This window comes from Ilyonectria robusta, assembly GCF_021365365.1.
Source record: "Ilyonectria robusta strain PMI_751 chromosome Unknown BGZ61scaffold_17, whole genome shotgun sequence".
NCBI lineage: Eukaryota > Fungi > Ascomycota > Sordariomycetes > Hypocreales > Nectriaceae > Ilyonectria > Ilyonectria robusta.
In genome coordinates this window covers 372910-399626 of record NW_025764451.1, presented here as the reverse complement: position 1 = coordinate 399626, position 26717 = coordinate 372910, and the positions used below count along the sequence as shown (strand labels likewise).

Sequence of the window (26717 nt, the reverse complement as noted above, 5' to 3'; positions counted from 1 at the left end):
GTTTGTCGGTACCTCCGACAAAGGTGCGGATCAAAAGTCGAAGTGGATCCGATAGTTGTGAATGAAGAAGGCAAAGAGCACAAAAACGTTGTTGGCCTTTATTTTCGAATCTGTCGGTGATAATAAGAATAATTTGCACTTGGTTTGGGATGCTAGTTCGTAAATCCTACGGCGCTGTGTGATGTATTCGATAATATTGAAACCGCTTGCATGTGCACAAAATTATAAGACAATTATCCGTAGATCTACTCGAAAGTGTCTAATGTTTCATTGTACAATAACAATTGTGTTTGATATGCTTTCGATTGACACCCCTCAGCGGCCCCTAGATTCTCATCCTTGAAGGTCAAACTGTATGTACTAGCAGTGATGTGAGGATGAACAAAGAAATCATTACATACTCCAATCTGCTGAGCTGCAGAGCTGACCGGCAACAAATGGTATCTCGTCTCGGATCACCAACGTCTTTAAACTGGCATGCATCTACTCATCAGGCCTTCGCTTTACCCTCCACAATGAAACCCCCAAATACTACAGCCCCAGAAGTAGGCATACTTGATCCCAGCGCTTGCTTGACTTTCGAATCCTGGATCGGAATGCCCAAATAGGCTTCCCTCAATAATTGCTCCAACCAATCTACATTTTTCTCGTCATTGGTACTCTTTGTGAGATGTAGGCGCCGCAAAAAGGAGTACCAGTTCAAATCCCTATATCTCGATACCTCAGGCTTTATACCATTTGAAGAGGTTCTCGCCGAATAATCAACACCCTTGCGGTGTAAGAGTCGAGTAAGACATGGGATAGTCATAGCAAGGTAATCCAGGCCCTCTGGAATCGTAGAGCATACCTTGGCATTGCCTGAACCGATTGGCGGGCCGTTGCCGCTGGTCGTACTGGTAACAGCTGTGATGACATTGTCGATATTGGAGCATACAACAACCGCGTCAACATCATTGACAACGTGGAGCCACTTCCCCGTACAAGATATAGAAATAGATTTCATGCAAGTGCCCCGACCAGGCGAATTCACCACATCCATAAACTCAAAGCCGTAGAGCCTTTTGTGGGTGCTTTTCTGCGTAGCAGCAACAGTGGTAAGCAAATTCGCATTAAGACCAAGAATCAACTGCCGAAAGCGGAGGCCGTCGGTCTCTACACCGAGGACAGGAGTGTCACCAAGAGGTTCAAGGATCTGAATCAATTCGGCGGCATCGGAATGACTGTCAACGAATGGCACGCGGTTCTGAGGTGAGCCAGGGCATGCCAGAGCGTATGCTTGACTCATATGCATCAATAAGCTGAGCTTTGGAGCCAACCAGCACCGTTTCTTCGCAGCGTCGTAGATGATGGCCAACTCCAACGCCGTGTCTCTAAGGAGCTTGCAATACCCTCCGAACGGCGTGAATTGAAGCCGATGACTGGTGTATTTGAAGTTGGTTTCCAGTCCCATGATGGCAGACAGCGGAGCTGAAGCTCCAAACTGTGAGACAGCCGTGAATCCATCCATCTGGAGGGACTTGCCTTTCTCAGGGCTGCCGGTGTAGTCAATTTTGGCTGGCAGACCTCTCGTTCCGAGGTTGATCTGGGCGACTTCACACCAGCCGAGAAAACACCGCATGTTCCGGAACTGGTGATAGTTGTTGGTCTTCAGTCGTGGCCCTAAATCAACGGTGTGTGGATTGATTTGACCCTTCAATTCCTTGTTTGTGATGAGATGAAACTGCGCCACGTTGCCTTTAACCTGGATTGGCACCAATACTGTATTGTACCCAGCAAATACCACACCACCGTCCACAAATAGAGGGAACTCAACGGCAGTGAGAGCTATCATCAACGGGAAGGACAGCTCAAGGCCCTTGCCATTGTGATCCTTCCTTTTCTCTTCCACATCAGAGGTGTGGTGGTAAAACCTCTCGACTTCGACCAGTCTGCTGCGGCGAAGCTCAAACAAGTTCTGCCAGCAGTCATATGGCGTTGCCGTTAGCTCGAGAGTCCCATGCCAGAGAGTCATTGCTGGTCTGATTCCATAGGTCTTCCACGAATTGCAATCGTCGTCTGTGGCGTCGGTTGGTGGTGGAACTTCAAAGCGCTCTAACGCCCACCTGCCTCTGGACACCGTGACCATCTCCTCAGGATCTCTACCGCGAAAGGCCTTACAAACAGTGTCCATGCCCCAGTACAATGTTCTGTGGCGTAAGTCATAGCCATCGACAGCGCTAATGTAGACGCTGTCCCAAGTGCACCATACATCTGACATCAGTCCGTCAGGGAACTTGTGAATATACATTGCTAACATTGTTAGTGTTAATAGCCGAATGAAAAAGATTTATGAAGACTTACAAGCATCGCCTGACTTGAGCTCTTGGAGGTGCTCTACCACATGGGCAAGTAGTCGGTCTAGAAAGTGTGCGACGTCAGGAAATTCCTTGCCCAATTGTTCTTCAATCAACTCTGTCCAAGTACATGCTCGGAAACATTGAATATTTTCAGTGTTATTCCTCGATTCCGCAGGTGCCAATAGTGTTGTCAAAATGACCTCTTGATCGAGGTTGATATCGGATTTGCCGTCTTCGACGATGTCCAAGATGAACTCCGGCACCTGCCAGTACCAGACTGGTCCGGTGTATTTCCAACTGGAACATGTGGAACTGATTTTTCTCCAAAGCCCTTCACATGTTTCGAAATCCGATGACTTTGTTGCGAACTCCCATAGCCGTAACTCGTCAAAGCAGTTGTTAGGAATTGGTGTCCATCTTTCCAAGTCGTTCATCCCTTGATTGCGCAGCAACGTCTCCCACTCCGATGCGTCAGAGGCATCAGCGCCATGCTCCAACAGCCATGAGCTGACATGCCCATGTCCTGAAAGGGCAGCGCCCACAACTGCTGGGCCCTTGCTCCTGTCAACGGCGTCTATGTTGGCGCCGTGACTGTGGAGAAGTTTAACGATGTCAAGATTTCCTTTCCAAGCTGCTCGTACTATTGGCGGCTTATTCTACATTGAAGTATAAGTTTCAAGGCTTGTTTCAGGAACCAGAGTAATAGGATCACGTACCAAAACCCCCTCGGGATCTGCCCCGGCTCCAAGCAACAGCCTTACCATCTCCGTATTGTTCTGGTCGGTAGCGGCCCAAACAGCATCATAATCATCCTCGTTATCAGGATCAGGATCATCGTAATTGACATTGACCTTGACACCCACCAACAACAAAATCCGGAGCAATTCAGTATCGTTTCGTCTCACAGCCAATTTGACCATTGTTCTTGGGTCTGGTAGATCGTCAACATTTGCCCCATGCGTGAGAAGTATTGGAACCATCTCGGATCTTTCACTGAGCCGGAAGTCGATTGCATGTTGCAGCGCCGTTCCCATGCGGTCATGTGAAGCATGAACATCTGCACCATGCTCGAGGAGGAGCTTTACTATCTCGAGCATTTTGTAACCTCTGGTTTGAACGGCACCATGTAGTGCTGTTCCCGTCCAAAAGTGGCGCGGAGCATTAACGTCTGCCCCGTGCCTGAGAAGAATCTTGATAACCTCAAGTCCTGCCTCACTTTGATTCCGGACAGCCAATTGCAGAGCAGTTCCCTCGGGGCCTGGAGGACCGTTAACATCGGCGCCGTGGCTGACAAGTAGCTCTACTACCTCGAGCATTTCAGAGCCTTGCTTCCAGATGGCAGATTGTAGTGCTGTTCCACGGCAGCCGGGTGACGCGTTGACATCTGCGCCGTAACTCAGAAGCAGCTGGACTATTTCAATAGCTTTTTTGCCCGAGTTTTGGGCAGCAGATTGCAGTGCCGTTCCATGGCGGCCGGGTGAAGCGTTGATATCTGCGCCGTGACTCAGAAGCAGCTGGACTATTTCAATAGCTTTTTTGCCCGAGTTTTGGGCAGCAGATTGCAGAGCCGTTCCCTCGATACCTAGCGGGGGATTGACATCTGCATTGTGATCGAGTAACAGCCGTACTATCTCGACGGCATCCTCGTCCAGATTTTGGGCGGCGCATTGTAGAGCACTTCCCCTCGGGCCTGACCGACTGTTGACATCTGCGCCATGGCTCAGTAGTAACCGCATCATTTCCAATCCCTGGCTGCCAGCACATATCCCGGCAGCTCGTTGTAGAGCAGTGCCGGAGTACATGTTAGTGTGAGGGTCATTGTAGGCCAGGTCAACGTCGGCCCCTGCTTCCAAAAGCACACTCGCGACATTGAAGGACGTGTTGACCACCATGTGAATCGGGATTTCGATGTCATATTTGTCCGTTTCAATTAAGAGTTTCTCAAGTTCATCTTGGCCTAGCTCAATCCCGTTCACTTCTGCGTCTTGCTTTGGATTGTTTTCGTACCAGTCGTCGTATCGGTCTTCGTATCGGTCTTCGTATCGGTCATAATTAACGTATATCGCCCCGTTGACGTCTATACCACTGGATATCAACTTCTTGATTTCGCTGACTCGGGCTTCGTTCAGACATTGAAACCAGCGACGCGTCATTGTCGAAGTGAGGGTTCGTGCTTCCTTAGACTGAGAAGTTACGGGTTCCTCTGAGGAAAGAGACTCCCCGCCTGATGGGATTTTGGTGCCCTCAGATGGTGACGATTTCATCCATATTGATGGCATTTCTCCAGGCATTTCCGATTTCCCCTTTGAAATCGTCGTTGGGGTCGCTGAAGCCATTGTAGGTGAGCTCTTTCCGGGTGCATAGCTCATTGCGTCGGATTTGCGTATTGGACGTTCTTCCCTGAAATCAGTGGGAGGTATAGAAGGCTATCTCGCACAAGCAAATGAACACGGCATTAAAAGAAAATCCATTCTCGGTAAAAGACAGGGAGGGGTCGTATCCAGTTTTATCTCCTCGCGAGGCGTCGAGGAGGCTATGCAGAGTGGCGAGGCAAACGGCTGCGGACAGACTAGTGATTAAATAGGGCGACTTAAGGCAGCGGCTGACATGAGGGGGGATATCACACATGATGATTGGACGCTCATTTCCACCATTTTCATTTTCGAGACTCGGCTAACTCAGCTGCGATTCATTTACCCAGTGTAAATGAAGCTCTGGGCGGAATTCTGCCTTGCATTGAAATGGAAGGTGTTCATTGAGAGGAGGTGATTACAGTATCATACATAGGTTAAGAGGATAGCTCAAAGTAAAATTTCTGCCTAGCATTCGCGTTTGAGGCGGAGCAATGCTACGTACGCCTTTGGACGCCTTCAAACGCCCTAAGTTCGCCTCACTTTCAACAGGCAATTGCCGCTATCCCTGTTTGGCAAGTACTCAATGGAAATTTCAATGGCAAATTCCCATTTCAATAGATTTTATTAATAAATACAGACCACCTTCCCATCGTTTCTTATGAGCATTTTCTTTTTGGAAGCTACTACCCGCCTATCTTTCACCAATCCTCACCGTTGCCCGACCTCGGTTGAGACTCTTGAGCAGGCAGCCCGAAAAGCGTTCATATCACTGTTCCTACGACTACCATATTTTCAAGAGATCTGGGTTTGACGTATTCGACCTTCATTGCGAATCACTCGCGACTCACTGTGTCACCGGCCGCCAAGATGGATACTATGAGAGCGCGTCCTAGCTGCGCAGGAAGCGCTTTCAGCGGACCATTCAGATCGTCCGCGACGGTTGCACAGGCTCGGCTATCATCTTCTGAACAAATATTTTAAACCAAGGTAAATCTTAGACCTTAAAGAAGCCATCGATTCCGTCACGAGTTTTAAAAAATAGGAGCCATGGAAGACCTTAAAAACGCCATTGCATGTTACTAACCCACTTTTCGTCGCCCAAACATGTTCGACATTACCAGAATCACAGCTAGTAGAGAGTGACTTCGTTGCCTTACCAGAATCCCAGATTAAAAACGAGCTTACGAGACTATGGAAACCGCCATGCAACTCGTCTCGAAGCGGATTTCTCGGGCCATCCACAATGCAGACAAACAGGACATTCTCAGCCAAATGTATGGGCTATGTACAGACGCAGCAACCGTGGTATTCTTTGAGACCAAAGGGCCGTTAGTTGCATTCAATTTCCTCGAGCAGGGCCAGGGCCTGGTCGCAGGATCACTAGAGGAAACGCGGTCCGACGTGGTTGACCTCCAAGGGAAACATCCTGAGCTTGCAAAACAATTCACCCGGCTTCGCAAACAGATAGAAGAACTTAGTGCTGGGCATAAAAATTCTGGCGATTAAACCCGTGAAGCGCTCTGGGGGACTGACGCAAGTGGACATGTCGAAGTAATAAAGTAGCTTGACAAGCTTCTCATCGAGATCCGCAAACAACCGGAATTCGAGGGTTTCTTGACAATACCGAACGAGAAAATGATCAAAGAAGATGTTACGCACGGTCCGATTACCATTATCAACATAAGTGAATTCCGTTGTGATGCATTATTCATCGAGCGACACCAGGTACACTGGATAGCTTTGCCTCACCTCGGAATTGCAAATATCGGGGCAAAATCGCAAGAAAATGACATAGAACGCCGGAAGATTCGAAATTGGCTCTGGGAGACAATCACAGGCCCAATCTTGAGTGCTCTTGAGATCACTTAACCTCCATCTGACGACAACAACTAGCCTCATATCTAATGGATACTGACCGGACCTCTTAACATATCTCCCTCCACGCAGCAAAGAATCACTATGAAGGCTCTACCGAGAAGGTTATCGATCGGGTAATGTCTTCTTACAGCACTTATATTAAAGCAATTACCCACGGCCGCCGCCGTCCTGTTCCTGGATTGGCATCTCAGCTACAGAATAGGCACTCCTTGTTGCCATGGACCATACACCCGAAACCTCAGAGTGTCTTCAGTGTGCACCCAGTGAGATATCTGAAGTGCGTAGCCTTTACAAATTCTCAAGCCTGAACCTGATTGAGACGAGCCGAAATAAAGAGGTCGATGCTCTGGGTTCCTTGTGTCCATAATGGCCTATGATCTGGAGTATGAGCTCAGACCCTAGTCAAGCCTTGTATACAATGTCAAGAATACCTCATGTCCTAATTTTCACATCCTTACCCTGTGCAAGTTGGCAATCCAAAGTACGAGTAGCTAAGATCTCTCCATGAATCTAAGAGAGATACTTCAGATGCTGCAATAGCATCGCAGAGAGTGAGTCGGTTCATCACTATTCCTTAACCCTATAGCCCACTTGAGAGAGGCTCCGAGATTGGCTACCCTACACAGACCAGTAGAATATTAGTTGGTGAATAAACTTAAGGCAGAAATACATTCAGAAATGAATCCTCAATGCTTCAAATTTAAATTGCTGCAGTCGTTCAACCGGGATGCCATGTAGTCGAGCTGAAAAATTACCGTGCTTGAGCCGTCGGCGAACCAAAGATTTAGCGCAGGTTGTTTTGGGATGAAATGGACGACTGGGAATTGGCAGCAGAGTAGTATGATTGCCGAGGTTTCTGCAGTCGCCGTTCGTATTCGCTGTGGATATCGCGCGGTGCCATGACGGCCTGCGAGTCGTGCGTTTCGCCATCCTGCCGTTTTTGTTAATAGGGCAGTGCCGTGGGCCTGCTATTGTATGGCTAACAATGAGTACCTATCGGATCGCAGGATACCCTGAGAATCGGGCGGCCCGAGAACGGCTTTGCTCTTTGAGTAGGCAAGCGCCTAGACTATTTAATCTGGACCAGCGGATCTGCCGACTCCGCGTTTGGTGATTCATCCCAAAGCGTGACGATCTCCTGCCCTATCAATTCGGATTAGCTAACGTGAGGAATGCTGTTTACAACCTTAAGGAATGCCATCGACGGTTCTGGATCAACATGATTAGTGGGCTGCCGCAAGCTTTCTCTTAGCGTACTGAAACCACCATGTGAAACCTGAACCTGGCTAGAATAGCATCGGAACCGGCTTGTTTGCAGCTCGAGTAAGTCAGCCACAGATCGATCTCGACTCTCCGGAGAAAGCAAATCTGGATTACCTCATCCTTGAGAAGAGCGTTATATTCGCCATCTCCCACGGCTCAAACTTACCTCTCAATCCATCCACCGGGATACATACTCGACTAAGAAAGTCTGTGAGACTTGAAATTACCGTCTCGGATTTTTAAACATCATCCTCCACATTCGATCATCGCTTCTTCGGGGAACCATGCATCTCAGTGACCCAGGCCCAGCAGTCATTTTGGTCAGATCCCTACCCACCCACATCCAATCTCCCCACTAACCAAATGCTCACGGTAGGTGGTTGGCTGGCTTCTCATCGCCGTGGCCGGTACCATCATCATAGCTCGCCTATTTGTTCGCCTCAAGATTGAGAACCGAAGATGGGCATGGAGTGACATTCTCATGTGCTCTTCCTGGATCTGGGCCACCGTCGCAACCTCATTCAACGTCAAGTTCATGAAACTCGGAGCCCTGGATGCAGGTGTATTGCTCTCATTGCAAAATTACCGTGGCGAACAAGATGATATCACTATGCTGTTCAAGGTGAAGTTCAACAAGCCGCCTGGCCTCGTGGCAACAACAACAACAACTGGCTAATGTAACTTGTAGTACTTCTGGTTTTGGTCCGTTGCTGTCTTAGCTGCCATATATCTCGCCAAAGGGACACTTCTCGCATCGTACTCGCAAATTTTCCCTTCCTTTATGGTAAAAAGAAGGACAACTCTATGGGCCACAGCTATTTTTATCGCTTTGGCGTATTTGGCGAGCACCTTGACACTCATCATGATTTGCCTGCCAGTCCACACACACTGGTGAGTACAGTCTCCCGTCTATGTTCAATCATTTGGTTTGTGGGAGGCCGAAATCTAACATGCATTCTCTAGGGACCTGGACCCTACATCAAAATGTCCGTCCACCAAGGCCGTAACCGTATTCCATGTTTCATGGGCCCTCCATGTTGCTGGAGATGCTTTTCGTATGCTATAGATCTGACTCTATGGCTTCGTTGCAGTGCTAATATCCCCCTAGTCTTTTTCCTACCCTGGCTTGTCATAACTAAACTAGAGCTGAAGACTTCGGTCAAAATCGTGGCGTATTGCACGTTGTTCCTTGGCCTGCTTACAGTTGGTCTTGCTGTTTTACCATTTGTCGCCATTGAAACTGCACCGAATAAGAATCAGGTCTCAACCAGTTTGCTTGGTATGTTTGCTCAGTACCGCTTTTCTCAGTTGTCTGCCTCCAATCAGGCTAACTAAAATCTCCAGTGCTCTTGGCTACCCTTGACTGCAACCTCACTCTCATAATCGCCTGCCTTCCCTCGCTTCGCTCATACTTTAACCTTCGGATCACGGAGGTACCGACACAACTCAAGGTCCAGGTGGTTGGGTCTGTATCGACAGACGAAAATGAGAAACACCCAAATTTCACCTCCATAACCTGGGGCCACCGTCGTGTTACATCATCGATTTCTCTTGAATCCGACGCTAACCTCAAGGGCCACCGTCGTCGTATATCTTCGGTGTTCAACGAATCTGGCCATAACCCCCGGGGATACCCTCGTCCAACAAATTCCGTTTCTATTGAAGCTGGCAACAACAACTACTGGGGCTATCGTCGTGACAACGAGTCCATTTCTGTTGAATCCGATAAGGATGCAAAGGATGATGACGACAAGATTGGCGAGAAGGGAGAAGAAGTTGAACAAAATTGAAGGCAGCAAAGGTGCCCATAATATAGATATGGTGGTGACAAATTATTTGCGGCAGCACATGGTGATTGTTTGGAGAATTTAGCATACAAGCAGTTAGAATATGAAAGAGCCCGATAATACTTTATTTTCCACCTTACTCGCAAGCGATTCATGCTTCCAAATCAAAATGTCAATTTGGCGCCTCGAAGAGCAGGCTGACTTCTAGTCTACATTGGCTACGGTAGACCCCCAACTTTAGGAGAACGATGGTAGAGATAACTTCAAAGATTACATCCTCACCCAATTCTGTTCGGATTGGTTGTTTCTAAGATGGGCCAAGCGGAAAGTCATGTCGTGGTGGGAAAAGGCCAATTGCGTCTGTTACATGATGACCATGCGAATACGGTCGATGCAGAAAGTCTACACAGATATTACAAGATTGTATTGTGCATTATTTGGAGTCCACATTTGATGTGTTTGTGTCCATGATCAAACGAAAATGCAACGGTTTGTCCAAGAGCCCCATCGTCACCGCACTTAGATAAAGAATGACTGTTCGACGGCTTGTCCGAAACTGGCGATCATGGCTGCTGTGGGTTCCGGCTGTTACCTTTCGGTTGTTCCGACAAACCTCGAGTTTAAAAGTCAGCCAGTGACATCGGTGACAAGGAAATATGTAGAAATCCCCAGTTTTCGAAGTCCAAAACGCACAATAAACCAGACACTGAACCGTCTTCTCACGATTTATCATCTTATTTGTTCAGAATTACTGCCGTCAACCTTTTCCCAAGCCTAAACATGTCTCCCAACGGGCAAGCCTTTCTACTGGATCCGACTGCGCCCGAGGGGCCAACTCGATATCCCCATGCCCGCATTAGTCCTGCCGCCGCACACAAAACCATCTACGTCTCTGGCATCGCATGCCGGCGGCCGGACGGGAGCTACCCAGGTGTGACGGAGAACGCCGACGGCACTTACACTCTTGACATCCGAGAGCAAACCGCTGCCGTCCACAAGAACATCGACGAGATAATCAAGGGAGCTACGGATGGGGCTGGTGGAATTCTCAACGTCATCGATGCGGTTGTCTACATCTTGGATATGAAATCTCAGTACGCTGGGATGAACGAAGAATGGAACAAAGTCTTTCCAAGTCGGGACAGTGCCCCGGCGCGGGCAACGATTGGTGTCAAGGAACTGCCTGATCCTCGTTTGATTGTGGAAGTCAAAGCGACGGCGGTTGTTGGTTTGTAAATTCACTTTAAGAGTCAAATGAATCTACATCAATTACCTATTTTAGCGTAATGCTGATCATTGTGCGGAAAAATGAACAAAAGTCGAGGGAAATAATCGTCCATCATTGGCTTGCAGATATCCTCGACAAGCTAGGATGAGCAATTGGCAATGTCGATATGTCCGATCTACAAGTACGTCATGAACATGTTGCTGGTGTGTCGGACGAGCCGCTCTCATGTGCTCCGATAATAGCGGGGTTGACGGCTCGATAAGGTATCAATCCGTCTGTAAATTTATGAAAGTGTCGTCTTGTCGGCTTCTCCGACAATCTACGCTTGGTACTTTGGGCTGATTATGGGCCCCGCTACCTCGTTTTGCAGCCTTAGTACGACGCCTCGTTTTGCGAAACATCAACCACAGCCACGGAATTTGCTTCGGCACACCGAAAAGTCGCGGCAACTACCTACGGTAACTTGCTCTAGTATCTGTTCCGTTTCAATGCTCCCAATGCGGCCCCTTTGAACAGCCGTGGGTGGTTTCATCAACAGTGAGCTGGTGGATAAAAGAGGGTAAAAATATTGATGCAATGAGTCCCAGATAGACATTTCCCCTCCAAATCAATATAGGCGCGCAGCGAGACTGAGCTGGAGATTACAGCTGTCTTCGCCACTGTCAAACACAACGTCGACGCCACCATCGAAGTTGCTTTCAAAGCACTTCTAGTCCCGGCATGGAAGGATCTTGGCCCTTCAGATGATGAGAAGCTCATGCCTAAATTGGCTGATCTAATCTGGGAAAATCGGAGACCCTCGAAACCATTCGGACTCTCGACAATGGTGCGTGATTCCCAGCCCCGATTCAAGAGAGGAGTCTTTGATGTGTGTGGGGAACAGGAAAGCCGTGCCCGGTTGCTCTCGATAACTACGCGGACGAACATTGTGTGACTAGGCTCACAATACAAAGCTTGCGTATATGGTCCGCCAGCCAATTGGTATTGTCGGGCGGATTACACCGTGGAATCTCCCGCTCAGTATGACCGCCTCGAAGCATAGCTCGGCATTGGCAGGCAGCAACATGGTCGTGTTGAAACCTGTAAAGCAAGTTACACTGGGTATATGATACCTCGCCAGTCTCATCGCCAAGAGAAATTTTGTCTTGACATTGAATGTACTCAATATGCTTGAATCAAAGGCTGGTGCGATTATTGTGGGTCGCCCAGACCATGGCAAGGTCGTTTTCGCGAGTTTAACAACAGGAAGGGGTGGTAAAGCTGGTTCCTTCAACACTCAGAGGTATGCGATGGAGACGAGGGGAAAGTCTCATCGATGTCTTCGACGAGGTAGACTGGGAGCAAGCCGCTACAGTGGCCCATTCAGGCATCGCGCATAACCAGGGTTAAGTTGACACGTCGCGCTACGTCCCACATTCCACTGCACAAAGACATCGACGACGGATTCGTCCTGCTATTCAATAAGATATCCAAACGGGTTAGCATAATTTACGATGAGTTGGCTGCCGATACGTTTCAAGGGCACTTGTTTCCAAGGATCAATACGCATGAATCCTGTAGTACAGCCACAGTGAGACGCAAGGGTTGGGCCTATGATGGCCATGACTACTCTCACAAGCCCGTAGAGGCAGCATTGCAGACCTACCTACTCGGGAATCCAGGTGATTATGTCCATCCATGTTGGCTCTAAGCTCTGATCGAGTCTAGTATGTAGATTAGTGGGCATTTCCAAAACAGCTGCCATGATTGGGGAGGGGAGGCCTTATCGGATCTGAGTCATGGCGATGGCCAACTGGACCTATCAATCGTGCAGGAGATGATGCGGGGAAAACGGGGGATGGGACAAGATCGATATCGCGATAAAGCGCAGACGCACCCCCAACTCGATCAAGATAACCAACCCTCCCTCTCCTCTTTTCTTACTGCGGAATTTTATCGCCCGTCTCGATCTGCAGCTGCGTATTCTCTTCTCCATGGCGCCCCCTTTTGCAACAGCCTACGCTAGAACGTCGTGCTCGCGATGTCACAAGCGGAAGAAGAGATGCGACCGCGCTTTGCCCCAGTGCGAAAACTGCCACAAGGCCCGTATCGCCTGCAGCTTCCTGGACGATGACCGGCAAACAGCGTCCTATCCGATTGGGTAAGAATTGTCCGTTGGTCATTTGCAATCGAGTCGTCACATACGTGAATGATTCTTCAGCTCAGTGGTCGCAGGGCTGACTTATTACCTAGTTATGTGCGCAGCCTAGAGAGCCGAATCCAGGACTTGGAAACCCAACTTGCTGGCTCGCCGCGGGCACCGAGTTCCGCGGCAAATGAAGAGGCGTCTCTCGCAGATGAAATCTCATGTTCAGGTCAAAATCCAGAACAATTCCCGGATGAGTTTCACGATGAGTTGGTCGTCATCGACCCAGACGGCACCTGTCCGCCGGCCTTTTATTCCCATGACGGATCCTGGGGCGACTTGGAAATCCATCCCGAAGACACTGCCCCGAGATCAGTGCGAGAGACGCCACATTCTCTCGACGAAGAGCTGAAACACCTGTCGCTCGAAGCCACGGCGGAGCGACATCTCGGCTCCTCGTCCGGCCTCTCGTTTGCGAAACTCACGCAGATGGTGCTTCGACGCCTCACTCCCGATAAGGCCGATTTCGTCTTTGCAAACGACGACGACGAAGACCGGACTCTGCAGCAGTTCAACGCCGGGTCTCCGTCGACGATGCTGAACAATTTCATGTTCAACAACTTTGGAAACCCTACCGCGTGCGATCCGATTTTGTTCGGCGACTACCCCCTCTCGGCTATCGCGGCACCCGATGAGGCCGTCGCCCACTTATCTCTCCTCACCGACGATACCAAGGTTAGCCGCTTGGTAGATTTCTACTTTGCCCACTCACATACGCTGTACCCGATTATACAGCGGAGCGAGTTCACTGCCACTCTTCACTTCGTCCGTTCAAACCCGGATGCCCCTTTGGCCCAATCTCCGTTGTCTCTTTTCAGAATTTGGATGGTTTTAGCAATCGGCTCTACGGCATATTGCTCCGTTACATTGGCTGAAGAGTCAGAGTCCATGCTGTATTACGACAAAGCTCTGACATATTTCGAGGCGGCTCTCGAGTATGGAGACATGGTACGTAAGACGTCCAGATCAACAATGCATTCTGACACTCCCATAGGCTGCTCTGGAGGTCATTGCGCTGCAAGTCTCATACTCGTTCTTTAACCAACTCGGGCCAAGTATAAACCTCCATCTGGTCATCGGGATCCTCACACTAATCACCCAACAGATACGTGGTTCCTTGTTGGCTTAGCTGCTCGTATAGCTCTCGGTATGGGTCTTCACACATCCAAGACTTATGAAGGACTACCACACGATGTTGTCGAAAGGCGGAAACGGGTTTTCTTTTCCATCTACATGATGGATCGGTAGGCGGAAACCCTGATTGTGGTGACACACACTTGCTAACGACATCGTCCTCCTCAAGTGTGGTATCGCTAGCACTCGGGAGGCCGTTTGCTTTGCACGAAGATGACATTGATGTCTCGGTAAGGAATTCCTATGATACAATTCTCTGGAGTGGTCCAGCTAATACCCAACCTTAGCCTTTTGCCGATGTCGATGAAGAGGATGTAACACCCGACGGCATCCAAACCCCCACCTCTCTTAACCCTTCCATGATGGCTGTACCTCTCCACATCCTGGCTCTGAGGCGAATTGCCGGCAAAATGGCCACGCTGGTGTACTCAAATCGGAGAGTCGCTCTACTGGACACGCACGAACGAGAAGACATACTGCGGTCACTACACAAGGAGCTTATCGACTGGCGCCGCAACATGCCGTTCCCCCTGCCCGACATCAACGCCCAAGTGCCGCATTTGACCAGCAGCTGGTACGACTTTAACTACTACACCCACCTCGCGATGCTCTACCGACCAACGCCCCTGTTTCCAACGCTGGATCAACACCGCATCAAGATCCTCGCAGAGGCCGCCTCCATGTCCATCCGCCAAGCCACAAACATGCACCGGCAGAAAAGGTTTGCATATAACTGGTTAAATCTTCTTTCCGTTTTCACCTCGACACTGTCCCTCATCTATGCCGTGACGGCTCAACCAGATAACCTAGCGGCAGTGCTGGAGGAGACCAAGGCGACCAGCGACCTCGAGCTATCCATCGAGCTGTTCACGGCGCTCAGCGTAAAGTTCCCCGCGGCCAAGAAAATGCAGAGGATGGTGGATCAAGTAGTCAAAAAGTACGGCGACCTGCACAACAAATCGGACGGCTTCCATAGCTCAGTTGGTTAGAGCTTCGTACTAATACTACTACTTGCTAGTGTTGGTGATGCGAAGGTCGCAGGTTCAAGCCCTGCTGGGAGCAAAATTGCCTCGCAATGCTATCCAATTTCTTTTTAACAATTTCGTCGATTTTTTTTGGTGGGTGGGGCGGTTGAGTGTTATCTATTGTGGTGTTGCGATCCACCACCGATAGGACAATCATCAAGTCCAGTAGTATCTTGCTCGCAGTCTTCCCGAAAGTAGCTAGACGGTGGTAAATTGCGGTGCCTGGTTATATGTTGTAGAATTCTCCGAGATGTTGCGCTCTTGAAGGGAGTTACCATTCCCCAGGGAGGCGGAATATTAGTCTCCAAAAGTAGCCATTCAGCGCAAAGGTAAAGTCCCGCGGTGTTGACTGTGTGGTATCTAAGTATTATGTCTTGTTTGGCATCTAGTACCTGGATATGGCGGTCGTTGTTGTGTGTCTTAAAAGCGGCCGACGAAGGACCCGGGTTGTGTTGGATCATCAACCGCCTCTAACTCCTCCCCCCACAGCCACTTGCAGCCCTGTCGTCACAATTAGAGACTCCTCAGACTTTCTGTTCCTGGCGTACTGTAGAATTTCTTCTCAACCTTTTTGTAGGCCCTTAAGAACGTCACGGCAGATATCGAGATTCTCCGACAGCCGAGTCGATACAAGACCAATACGGCAACTGTCTCAAGACGGGACGAACACTCGGCGTATTTCGAAGATCACCATACCAACCCGAATATTGGGGAAACTACTGGTCATTTTCATGGTCAGTTGATTGCACAGACATTGGGTTCTCAGAGAACGTGTGCGTGAGTACATTGCATGTTGACCTTACGTTACCTTTTTGTTGGCTGAATATATTGCGGAGAAGAGTGAGACTTTCAAACTATGATAAGAAATGATGTGTATTCCGTCAGACTGAGTGCTACTTCTAGGGCGTACATAGTGAAGGCGGTACAGATATAGACGACTTGCTCCATCTGGTACCGTAGTTGTCGTCATAATTGATGCACTAGTCCAATCTATTCCCACAGTAAGAAAAGCTCATAGATCCCGTTTAACATGCCTTACATGCTCAAAATAGGCTCTTTCTGCTTGGCCTTTTGCTCCCTAAATGCGCTTTCAGTCAGTCAGTGCAAGACATCTACAATCCATCCTAGCGGGAAGGGGCACAACGCCGATCTCATACTGCATATGCCTTTATTTTTAGACCGCCGGCATTTGAAAATTCATACTGGCATGGGAGATGTGAGTCAATACCAACACTGCTAGTGGGAGATCAGCGGCTGGAAATGCGCGCATGAGCCGTAATGTATAAAATGGAAGCGTTTCCATCCGAGTTGCGACACGTCCTTCTCTGATCACTTCCTCATTCACCTTCTCAATTAAAACATATTATTAACGAGTCAATTCATCACTCGAAACGACCAGCTATTCCCAGTCACCTTCGCAAATATGAAACTCTCAATTTTGGCTTTCGCCTTTTCCCTTTTACTTCATTCCACATCCGCGCATCCGACACAGAAGCTCGATCTGAACAATGAGCGCTCTCTCGATGCCACGACTCCCGGAATCTACGAGGATACGTAACCATGCAAAGTACAGAAGCAAACACTAAATCGAACTAGCTCGCAGCATTGATGCAGCTTTCAATGAGCGAGCCAATATCTGGTCCCCAGACTCCGAGGGAAATATTAAAAGAGAGAAAAGCACCTCCCAAGAAGCCGGTAGCTTTTACAAATCACTCGGATTCGGACCGAACAACGCCCTTGCGGCGGCGTTGAACTGGGAAGCCCTCCGCCGTTACCTTATCCTTGTCGAAACCAGTAACATTCTGGGGGCGAAGCTCAAGCAAGACCAACAGTTTTGACTTCTCTTACTTGCCAAGGCACAGGAGAATATGATCGCCAACGGTGTCAACTTGGCGAAGGCAGCCTGGTTTGCAGAGCAATGGAAGAAAAACCTCGCCGCGCTGTCTGCTTTGCCTAAAACCTCAAACCTTACCAGCGTGGATTTTATTAAGACACTGTTTGGAAAAGAAACGGGCCACCTTGGAGCAGAGTCAACCCAAGTGTTTTCAAACTGATTGCAGTTTTAGCCATAGAATCCGTTGTTCCTCGGTGGTCATCACACTCTATAACACGCTGTTGGAATCGAATGGCGGGAGATTTCGAAGATGGTTCGACGACAAAAGCTATCTTAGAAACTTTTCAAGTCGTACTCCCTTTCCAGATTTATTTACAGGAAACCGACACCTCTATCTTGGTTTCAACACAAGGTTCATTTTTCCTAGCCCGTAACATAGTGCTAGCATCTATTATGTATTTCCATTTCAGGAGCCCTTGGAATATGACACGTGAGATGGCGTAATTTTGTGGACATACATCTTATATGCATGGGAACGTTGAATTACTGAGTCATTTTTAACACTCACAACGGTGGCACAAGTGGACTCTCAATCTAGCCCAGCAAAATATATCGGACTCACAAACCTTTGTATGTGTTAAAAGCCACACACGTCTCCTCCCCCCGGGGAGAGTTTTCTAGAGTTGATCTCAATCATGTTCTGCGAAGATTTTCTCGGTCTTGTCCAGGACCCTGCTCTTCTCACAGATGACTTTGACTACAGCAAGTTTGCTGCTGACGGATGCTCGCTGTCTGAGGTTCTTCGACACCACATTCCGGATGTCGCATGTATCGGGATATCGGGTTTTTGCGGTTATGGCGGCCGTGAAGCTTTTCCTTTATCGTCATAGGTGTCCATTGCCACCTGCCTCGTCAGCAGTTTCGTCATCAACCTAGCCCTAGCCCTAGCTTTTCCTTGATTTTATCTACAGCTAGTTAAATCCAAAAACTCCGAAGGATCCGGAGCCTCTTGGCTGTCCAAGGTCATCCGAGATCATCGTCAGTCTCTTGGTCTATAGGACTGACCTGATCTAAAGACCCTCATTTAGATAGGCAGAATATCAAATGCTCATCGCATACATCATCATTTCCATCTGCTAGATAAAACAGGGAAGTTCAGCTTCTATGACAAGACTGGCCAAAATGTTGGAGAAATACGGACAAGACCACCCTCAGTGTGCGGCACTTGTTAGAGATGTATATCTCCCCTCCCGTGCCCTCGATCTGGAACAATAGTAACGAAAAAAAAAACCCCATTTAGTATTGCATTTAGTATTTTAAGCCTAAATTGACGCCCGATTAATATTATATTGCTTAAAAAAGTAGTCCTTCTGCTAGAAGTAGAACTACCCTACAACCTGCAAATACAGGCTGGTATACGCACAGTAGGGGAGCAGTCGGGCCGGGCGTATTTCCCGACCCTCTCATATTTTGTTATTGTAGTTGTTAGTTGTTCGTAGCTGCAGCGGGCGCGTCCGAGGGATTTATTTAAATCTCGCGCCCCGCGTTTTGTGACTCTCTTTTTCCTTCTTCTTTATACTTTTGTGAGTTAACCTCTCCCCCGTCTTCATGCCCCGCCAGCAGTGTTTTCGATCCAGGTTCGTGTCGCTAAATTAGTGTTGTTACTATGGTCTTATCGACAAATGGTATTTCCTACCTCTTGTTAGCAGTACAGTCTCTGAGTTCCTGTAGCAAGGACAGCAGCAGCAGCAGCAGCAGCAATAACAATGACAATAGGTTCCCGCCTCGTCCCCTTCGCGTCCCGGCTGCGACTTCATGGTTTGAATGGCAATATTTACCAGTAAAAACCTTGGTTATAACATGGATGTATACTGATGTACATGTTACTTTACAAATTGAACTATATTGAAACACCTCCACAAATAGAAATCCCAAGTCATAACGCCAGAAAAGACTAAACCTCCCTGACGTCAAAAGGCGTAAGCTTCAGAGAATACATATACAATACATCCCACCCAGATATTTAAGGTAATTGAGTGGTCACATAAGCTACTCATAGTGTGTTTGTCAATTTTGTCACATCAAGCTTGGAAAGGGTCACCGGTGGGCTATCTGATTGTCCTCTTCTGCTGTCTGCAGGTAATTGAATTTTGGTCCAGAGGCGGCTGGAGTGCCGTCGGTATGTCGTGACTATTTCTAGTTACATAAATGAATGTCGTAAGAAGAAAATTTAATATCCTCGCCATCAAGTATGTAGCGTTCCAATCCAATGGCCTAAGCTCTTTAATAAAAGTAGATGAAGAAGATTAATAAAAGAATAGCAGGTAAAGCATACTGGACAGTATGCGAGATTGAGCCTGATGAAAAGGAGTGTCATGTTAAAAGTCATCTCGCCCAGAGGCATCCGAACCCTAGTCACCCATTGTGTCGCTGGAGCAAACACTCAAAAGTGCCTAGCTCACCCAACTTGCAGCGGCTACCTCATTTAGGTATTAATAGCCTTGGTGTGTCAGTCTCTACCACCAGTTGGAGCGGTTTCCGAGTTACATACCTTCTCACTCAGTATGGGGGCTTGTAAGGGTAGGGCTTCTTTGTGACCGTTTCAGTTACCGTGTCGGTCTTGGTTACCGTGTCGGTCTTAGTCTTGTAGACGGTGACTGGGTACTTGATCTTCTTGGTGATCGTGTCCGTAACCGTGTCGGTCTCAGTCTTCGTAACGGTGACGGGGTACTTGATCTTCTTGGTGATGGTGTCGGTTTCGGTGACAGTCTCCGTCTTCTTGATGGTGACAGGGTATTTGATCGTTTTGGTGATCGTGTCCGTCACCGTCACCGTCTTGGTAACCTTTCCGTAACCGTAATCGCCAGGAACGGCGAGAACCATCGTCATGGAAAGGAAGGACGCGATGAAAGCGAGGCACTTCATTTTGCAGGTTTGCCGGGTGGTTTGTGGTTTGAACGAGGGTTGCGAGTTTGGTTGGGCGTTGAGTGTGCAAGTTGGGTCTGCAAGCTGAGTCTGCAAGCTGAGAGTGCGAGTTGAGGTAGAGCTTGATTCCTTGATGATTGACGGCCACGATGCCCTCTTTATACACAATCTTTTTCCCAGCCATTGCCTTGTACGCTTGCAAGATCATTCCCGGATCACGCAAGTGGCTAGAAGTCAAGGCGACAAAACAAACCAAGGTGCTACATGCACGCTTTGCGTTGGAATTGCTTTGTTGGCAAACGTGCACCGAGCTATGGCTTTGCTAAGTTCAGCCATCAACTCGTATATGCTCGTAAGACCGTATTGATGCAGTGGCCGCAGGAGGACAACCCTGGAGCAGACCTATTTTCGCGACCGTGGCTTTTGGCTAGTTGCGTTGTTCCCATTCTCGTGACGTATTTCCCCTCAAGTCTACCGAATTAACGCTCTGATGTCTTATGTGCAATATGCTGTCATGGATCGGGGTCGGTTAGGCCGGTGGCGTGGCAGCGCAGGGAGCTGCACAGAAAAGCCAGCTGAGATGAGCAGCAACGACGTAAGAATATCACTTCTTGGCATCTAGTCGCGGGCATGATCATCTTCGATGAGGGGTCAATCCCTCCTGTGCATACTCTCTTTCACCGGTTTTCAATGAGACAACTGAGACCGATCCCAGACGACGGCGCCTGGATCTACTCGTCACACCAGTGCAATCAGATAAGGCCAACGTCGCAACGTAGCTCGACAGTCATCATTCATCATTCATCTCGTCCTCATCGTCATCACTCAGAGGCTGTTTTCCTGTAATTGGCCAGGAAGCGCTCTCCACAGTCGGCGGTTGTACTTCCAGCAAGTGATCCAATGATATCGTCACCATCTCACCAAACGCCCGTTGCTGCAGAGACCTCACCTATCACATGCACGTGCAGCAGCTGAAGTAGCACTACCGGCGGCCCTTTAATGGCGCAACCACGGAACAATATGGCGACATGTGCACATTGTCCACTGAAAGGGACTATTCGTTGTTATATTTATCCTCTTGCATCCTTAAGGCGCCGATCGGAGCAGGCTACCAATAGAGGGGAACGGTAGCGAATAAGGTATCAACGCATGATGACCTGGTGCCATCCAATAAACAGATATCAATCATCAAGCCCTTCTAGCTGCATTACCTCCGCTCTTGTCCTCCCTTGCGTTTTCAATTGAAGCTGAGAAATACGAGAAATGACAACAATGCACCGCGTCTAAAAGCCTCACGACAAGGGGATCTGTCTACTTAAAACGCGCCACAATAATGGTACATGTTTCCTCACCTGAATTGTATGGTGACAGAAGTCAAAGAATTATTGCATCATTGTCAGCCGTGCTTAGTCTACCGCCCTTGTCTTATTGATTCTCACTGCGCAAACATGGTATTGGGATTCTTCGCTCATGGGGCGGTATTGCGCCATGGAAGTCCGTAAGCGAGCGGCAGAGAAAAGATTCTAGTCAATTAAAGTCGCTTAAGATCGTGTGGGGTAACAGGGCAGAGGGGTGAAGTGAATTGACCAGTCCTCTCATCGTGGTCGAACAACAATCCGTCCTCGCTAAGAATCCCCATGACGGTGTTCCACTCTTTGTTTCCAGCCACCCTGGCGATCCACCCGGCCTCAAGAGCCGGGCCAGATCATCCGGTGGTCCCCTGAAAAAACATGGGGAAGCATGGCAGTTGTCCCCTGCTTCTCTGGCTGCGCTGAAAAGCATTGGCGGCTCCGAAGGGGCCCAATCTCCTGAGCAAGTTTGGCATCCCGCTTACTCTTGGGGTTAGATGGTACAGCGCATGGCCACGCCGCTGGCAATTGACGAGAGGTCTGCTGACGAGCAGAGTGCAAGGTCCTTGGCTGAGAGCCGAAGCATTGTCTATGAGGCTGGCAAATTACAACAAGGATCTCGCAGATCAGCGGCTGATCGACGGTGTGAGAGTGGAGGCACTGTGATCGAGGCCCTGACGACCCCAGTCCGCCGTACGATAAACGCGGATAAAAGTGGCACTAGGGGGCCTCAAAAGCGGTGTCTCCGGTGATTTGTTCCTCTTGTTGAGGCCCCTAGTAAAGGGAGGCTTGGCACAGCTTACACAAGGGCGGGGAGGTGGAGTGAAGACCAAGTAGGAGGGAAGTAAAGAGAGAACAATGCTTACGGAGACCATGTCCAGGAGAAGCCAGCAGCTCGTTGATCATTGAGGGAGCGGATAGAAATTCGCTTGGGTAGGATTTACCGTATCGGCGTGGCAAGTTTACGCGGAATCCTTCCCCCACTTATTGCCTTCGGGCTTTTTTATAACCAATGATTTAGGAAAACTAAACCTCATACAGCTTAGCTTTTGGCTATTAAAACCACGTCAATTGATTGAGCCGATCAGGAGAAGAACTGGGACCAGCAGAACCATATCCCTTTGAGTGCGGTAAGGCAACACTTAGGTCACTAGCAGGGGGGTCCAGCCAACCAGAGTATAGCAAATTAAAGGTACATAGATCCCCACCTATTTTATATGGTGATAGAAGTCCCAGCAATTCCCCCCTCTACATAACGCTACATTACACTGCTGACAGCGATATCGCGATTTCTTTAGTCTCTGACCTCTGTTGCCGTTGACTGCCCGTAACGGCTGCGGCCGACCCTCTCCAAGCCGTATTCCTTTACAAGCTTGACATGCCGAGGGATTCTTATTCCGGACCCAATTGTGCTGTATAACAGGCGTAAATTCGTCTCCAGTCCGAAATCTCTGTCGGGCCTGACTGTCAGACTGATACTTTGCGATAAGGTCATTAACAATACGTTGGCGCCAATTGCCCTGTGATATCTCCGGCTTCCACTGTGGCTGCCCTCGCTGCTGTAAAATATAGCTGTTAATAAGGGCTATTTCTAGCAGGAAGTCCCAAGCTAGAGCCCTCCAGCCGCCCCTACGGGCACGCCGGGTAGGGCTCCAATATGACCGCATTTGGTCACCGCGATCTACAGCACCCATCTCGTCATTGTAAACAGCAGCGATGGATGGGATAGAAATCAGCTTGACAGCCTCGTCACCAAAAAATCGCTGTATTGGCCGTGCTTGCATTTGGTCTGTTGTCGGTCTCTTCCTTATGCGTTCGAGTCTCTCAGTGCCCTTGAACACAGTGGACAGGAATAGCACGAGGGCGTTATCTTTCCATGCGATCTGATTGACCTAGCCGAAGACAAATTAGTAGGGAAAATCAATACAATCCTGTCTCTCTGACTGACTTGGTTATCTGCTGTCGGGATAGCTTTGATATCATTGAATTGAAGGCTGCCGGCAGCTGTGTTATCTGCAGCTTTGAGCTTGACAAGAGGCTTGTAGATGCCACAGTTCCTGCGGGCTGTGCCTGTGGCACCGTGGCCGCATTGTCGGAGCCGGCGAAAGAGGTCACAGGAAGAGAATAGGTTATCGAGAAATACATGGTATCTGGCTTCCGGCAGCAGATTTACTAGGGCAACAACCACAGCTTGGGTCGGGTTCAGATGGATTGTCTTCCTCTCTTGTCGCTGCTGCCGGGTCCGCCGCAGCTGTGACGGCAGGCGCCGGTAGCTCAGCCGGATACCAACAGGCCCGTATTTCCGGCCGGGCCGGTGCCAAATCCACCGCAGGAAATAGCCTTGTTGGGCTACAGCCCACACTTTGAAGCCTGTGGGGATAGGTTTATTAGGGACTGTTGTTGTCTCAATAGATCGTCCGAGAAAGCGGACCATACACTCATCTACAGCAATAGATGTGCCCGGAATATAGAATAACGTAGACGTATGTTGTATATGGTCAGACCAAGCCTTAATCCGGATAAAGGTGCGGCCGTAGAAGCTTGTGTTAGGATCCTTATCGATGGTTGTAAAGTTAAAGATCTGAAGATATCGAGATAGCAGCTGGAATCGGTCATAAGGCATCCATTTAATTACTGGATGAATAGGGCGTAGATCCTTAGATCCAGAAGTCTTCCAATACAGCTTGATCTGCGGCTCGATATGTATTCTCATATATATCAAGATCGCAAGCCATATGTAGATTTCGGCAACAGAGGTCGGCTTCCAATCCAGCAGCCGAGACCGCGGCTTCAATCTGCAGCTGCCATCTTCATGCTGCTCAAGCCGGTGACTGACCCAGCTGTTGGTGTATTGGGCCCAGCCTTCTACTAGGGAAACAGGCAGGAATTGCTGGAATAGTGACAGCGGCTCCGGGGGTAGGGTTGTTATCTCAGGGACCCGGCTTGGAATGACCATCGGATCGAAGTTGTAACCGCGATCCGGAACCGGATCATATATCGGCCGGCAGGTGTTATCAGTCGGCTGCTCGCGACGGCTGTTATCAGTGCCAATGAAGCTATTGTCATCATACGCATTGACTGCCTGGCTGGAGAGCTGTTGGGAATCCATAAGTGCACACAGAATGAGTTGTACGGTGAATTGGGCGGGGTTGATTCTAGCGGTGCTTTAGGTCACTCTAGGTACCTCGGCTGTGGCAGGGGTGTGGTGGGTCCCGTGACCTAAGTGTTGCCTTACCGCACTCAAAGGGATACCCCACGTCCAATCCTACCCTGTACCACCACATCGGATAAGCCGGATCGTCACGATAGACTTTTCATACTGCGAGGTGGTGATCGTAGAGGTGGTTAAAACAATACCGGCTGGTGGGAAGTACATAGTTCTCACACCGGCTGTGAATTATCACACTGATGACCTCAGCTTAGGTTACCTCGGATCAGTTGTGGAGACCCGTAACTTTGAAGTCAGGGTGTAGAATACATCTAGGGGTCAATATACCGGCTAATCAGAGTGTATACATCCAACCATCCATCCCCTCATTAACCCGTTGACCAGCTCGGGCAGCCTTATTGCATCGCCAAAGATGCAAGTCCGTCAAACCGATGATGGTAATGCTAACCATTGAAATAGCGAATGTCGTCCATATTCCCGTCTATCATTGAGTTAGAAATCTTCATCCGATGCTAGGTGATACTAGTTTAAGGGCGACTAACCGTGTAGAGGGGGCTCTCTGTTGATTTGAACGCAGTGCCTGCGATGATACCTCCGATACCGCTACCAATAAGACAAGTCGCGGAGGCAACCGCTCGTTTCGACTGGGAGGTGATGTTGTTGGCTTGGAATGTCAAGACCCCAGGAACACAGAATTGGAGAAAGCCAACACCTAGAAACATGTTAGTCGTGGAATGCTCAGAGTGAGGCTGGGGTTCTGACCCAAGAACGCGCCAAAGTAGCGAACGGCGTTGGCTTTCCCGTACGCCGTGATTAGCATGCTCGCAGCCGTCAAAGCCTGGTGAAGCGCAATGATTGGGCCTCGAAGTTTATACCGGTCGCCCAACCACCCAGACACAAACGTCATGATGGCGGCGAGGATGTACGGCGGGGCACTCAGAAGCTGCGCCTGCGTGCTGGAATATCCCATGCCGTCGCGGAGGATAATGGGCAGAAAGTACGAGTACGCATAGCCGGGCAGCGTGGACGCCATCATGTTGAAGGCCCAGCAGTACAGGCGCCAGTCCTTGAGGTGGTGGAGGACCTTGGCGGCGTTGATGGTGTCTTCTTCGCCGTCGCCGCGGTCATGGTTGATTCGCGCGATGATGAATTCCTTCTCGGCGGGTGAGAGGAACTTGTCGGCTTGGGTGGGGAAGTCGATGATGATGAACCGGCCGATGAAGCAGACGACAGCCGTAATGGTGCCCTCGATGATGAAGATCCCTAGAGCAGTGAGCATACGAGACTAGAAAATGCAGGTCTTCGGATGCTTACATCTCCATCCATTCAATCCCTGTTGCCCGCCAAGCAGTGACAGGGCATAAGCAAAGATGGCAGCGAACGCGCTGGTCACGACCGAGAGGATCCAGAACCCAGAGAGCCGCTTGCCAACCTCGAACCGCGTATACCAGCAGGTAATGAGATAAGTGCAGCCTGTTCATTCCCAGTTAGTCCATGCTCGTGGTGGTGCAGAGACGAACCAACCAGGCAGAAAACCAGCTTCGAATATTCCGAGAAGGGCGCGGCACAGAGCCATGGTTCCCCAGCTTTGCGTAAAGCCCATGCCAATCAAAATCGCGCCGAATGAAACTCCGAGAAACGAGAGCCAGTTGGCAGGTCCGGCCTTGGGCAGGACGAGGTTCTGTGAGATGAGTTAGCATGAAACCACCACACAACGCTAAACGCGCAATTTACATACGCTCGGAATTTCGAAAACACTATGGAGCTTTGATTAGTATTCGCGGTAGCCCAAATCATCAGAAAGACGTACACGTAGGCTACGAAGAAGACCATGACGATGACGGTGTATCGATTGCCAACTGCAAGACCGAGATCCTCCTGCATGCCCGCAACGAGTGCGAGGCCGAGGTTGGTGCGGTCAATGAGAGAAATGGAGTACATGATTCCTAGGATTGGCAGAAGTCGCCAGTCAACTCGGCGTCTTTGCAGCCGTTAGTAGATGCATCTTGGATTATCCAGAGAGCGAAGAGTCTTACATGGTCTTCTTCTGCTCCGCCACACTCAGGGTGTAGTTGGGAACTCGGTTTCCCACCTCAGTGTCCTCGACATGGGCTGAGAGGTCAATCTTCTCGTCAAACTGCGTCGCGCCGACATCGTCATCACACAGCGACGTTTTCGGGCTGGAAGAGGGAGCCATGATGGGTAATTGGACACTCGGCCTTGGCTTCTCAGGGTGATAGGTCATTAACA

At 49.3% G+C, this 26717-nt stretch overlaps 9 protein-coding genes and 1 non-coding gene across 10 annotated transcripts; 6 read left to right on the top strand and 4 right to left on the bottom strand.

Annotated features, from left to right (window-relative positions):
• Positions 1–733: 733 nt before the first annotated feature.
• On the bottom strand, positions 734–1486 carry BGZ61DRAFT_313502 (uncharacterized protein; the record flags this gene model as incomplete). Its single annotated transcript, XM_046238841.1, has 1 exon — positions 734–1486. A coding segment is annotated over one exon (753 nt), but the record flags the coding sequence as incomplete, so codon positions are not given.
• A 1506-nt stretch (positions 1487–2992) lies between these two features.
• Positions 2993–4072, bottom strand: BGZ61DRAFT_358514 (ankyrin repeat-containing domain protein; the record flags this gene model as incomplete). The annotated part of the gene is made up of 1 exon (XM_046240972.1): positions 2993–4072. One exon carries the CDS (start codon positions 4070–4072, stop codon positions 2993–2995), a length of 1080 nt encoding a protein of 359 aa, XP_046101098.1.
• Positions 4073–5893: 1821 nt separating this feature from the next.
• BGZ61DRAFT_480967 (uncharacterized protein) lies at positions 5894–6196 on the top strand (the record flags this gene model as incomplete). Its single annotated transcript, XM_046249252.1, has 1 exon — positions 5894–6196. The coding sequence occupies one exon, from the start codon at positions 5894–5896 to the stop codon at positions 6194–6196; it is 303 nt and encodes a 100-aa protein (XP_046101097.1).
• Positions 6197–7940: 1744 nt separating this feature from the next.
• BGZ61DRAFT_456479 (uncharacterized protein) lies at positions 7941–9797 on the top strand. The gene is made up of 6 exons (XM_046246522.1): positions 7941–8151; positions 8208–8453; positions 8520–8722; positions 8795–8886; positions 8940–9110; positions 9176–9797. The coding sequence occupies exons 1-6, from the start codon at positions 8116–8118 to the stop codon at positions 9619–9621; spliced, it is 1194 nt and encodes a 397-aa protein (XP_046101096.1). The 5' UTR covers positions 7941–8115; the 3' UTR covers positions 9622–9797.
• Positions 9798–10398: 601 nt separating this feature from the next.
• On the top strand, positions 10399–10854 carry BGZ61DRAFT_358906 (Endoribonuclease L-PSP/chorismate mutase-like protein; the record flags this gene model as incomplete). The annotated part of the gene is made up of 1 exon (XM_046241016.1): positions 10399–10854. One exon carries the CDS (start codon positions 10399–10401, stop codon positions 10852–10854), a length of 456 nt encoding a protein of 151 aa, XP_046101095.1.
• A 939-nt stretch (positions 10855–11793) lies between these two features.
• Positions 11794–11955, top strand: BGZ61DRAFT_358809 (uncharacterized protein; the record flags this gene model as incomplete). Its single annotated transcript, XM_046241003.1, has 1 exon — positions 11794–11955. A coding segment is annotated over one exon (162 nt), but the record flags the coding sequence as incomplete, so codon positions are not given.
• An 864-nt stretch (positions 11956–12819) lies between these two features.
• BGZ61DRAFT_425365 (fungal-specific transcription factor domain-containing protein) lies at positions 12820–15438 on the top strand (the record flags this gene model as incomplete). Its single annotated transcript, XM_046243646.1, has 6 exons — positions 12820–12986; positions 13079–13979; positions 14026–14086; positions 14137–14275; positions 14335–14395; positions 14453–15438. 6 exons carry the CDS (start codon positions 12820–12822, stop codon positions 15152–15154), a joined length of 2031 nt encoding a protein of 676 aa, XP_046101093.1. The 3' UTR covers positions 15155–15438.
• Positions 15132–15227, top strand: BGZ61DRAFT_t158. Its single transcript has one exon. It is a non-coding gene; the product is annotated as a tRNA-Ile (tRNA).
• A 3886-nt stretch (positions 15439–19324) lies between the features above and the next one.
• BGZ61DRAFT_590599 (uncharacterized protein) lies at positions 19325–19949 on the bottom strand (the record flags this gene model as incomplete). The annotated part of the gene is made up of 2 exons (XM_046256640.1): positions 19325–19524; positions 19576–19949. The coding sequence occupies one exon, from the start codon at positions 19947–19949 to the stop codon at positions 19584–19586; it is 366 nt and encodes a 121-aa protein (XP_046101092.1). The 3' UTR covers positions 19325–19524; positions 19576–19583.
• A 4633-nt stretch (positions 19950–24582) lies between these two features.
• BGZ61DRAFT_425362 (major facilitator superfamily domain-containing protein) lies at positions 24583–26664 on the bottom strand (the record flags this gene model as incomplete). Its single annotated transcript, XM_046243645.1, has 8 exons — positions 24583–24948; positions 25010–25179; positions 25230–25730; positions 25782–25940; positions 25992–26148; positions 26206–26224; positions 26278–26448; positions 26504–26664. The coding sequence occupies 8 exons, from the start codon at positions 26662–26664 to the stop codon at positions 24802–24804; spliced, it is 1485 nt and encodes a 494-aa protein (XP_046101091.1). The 3' UTR covers positions 24583–24801.
• Positions 26665–26717: the final 53 nt, after the last annotated feature.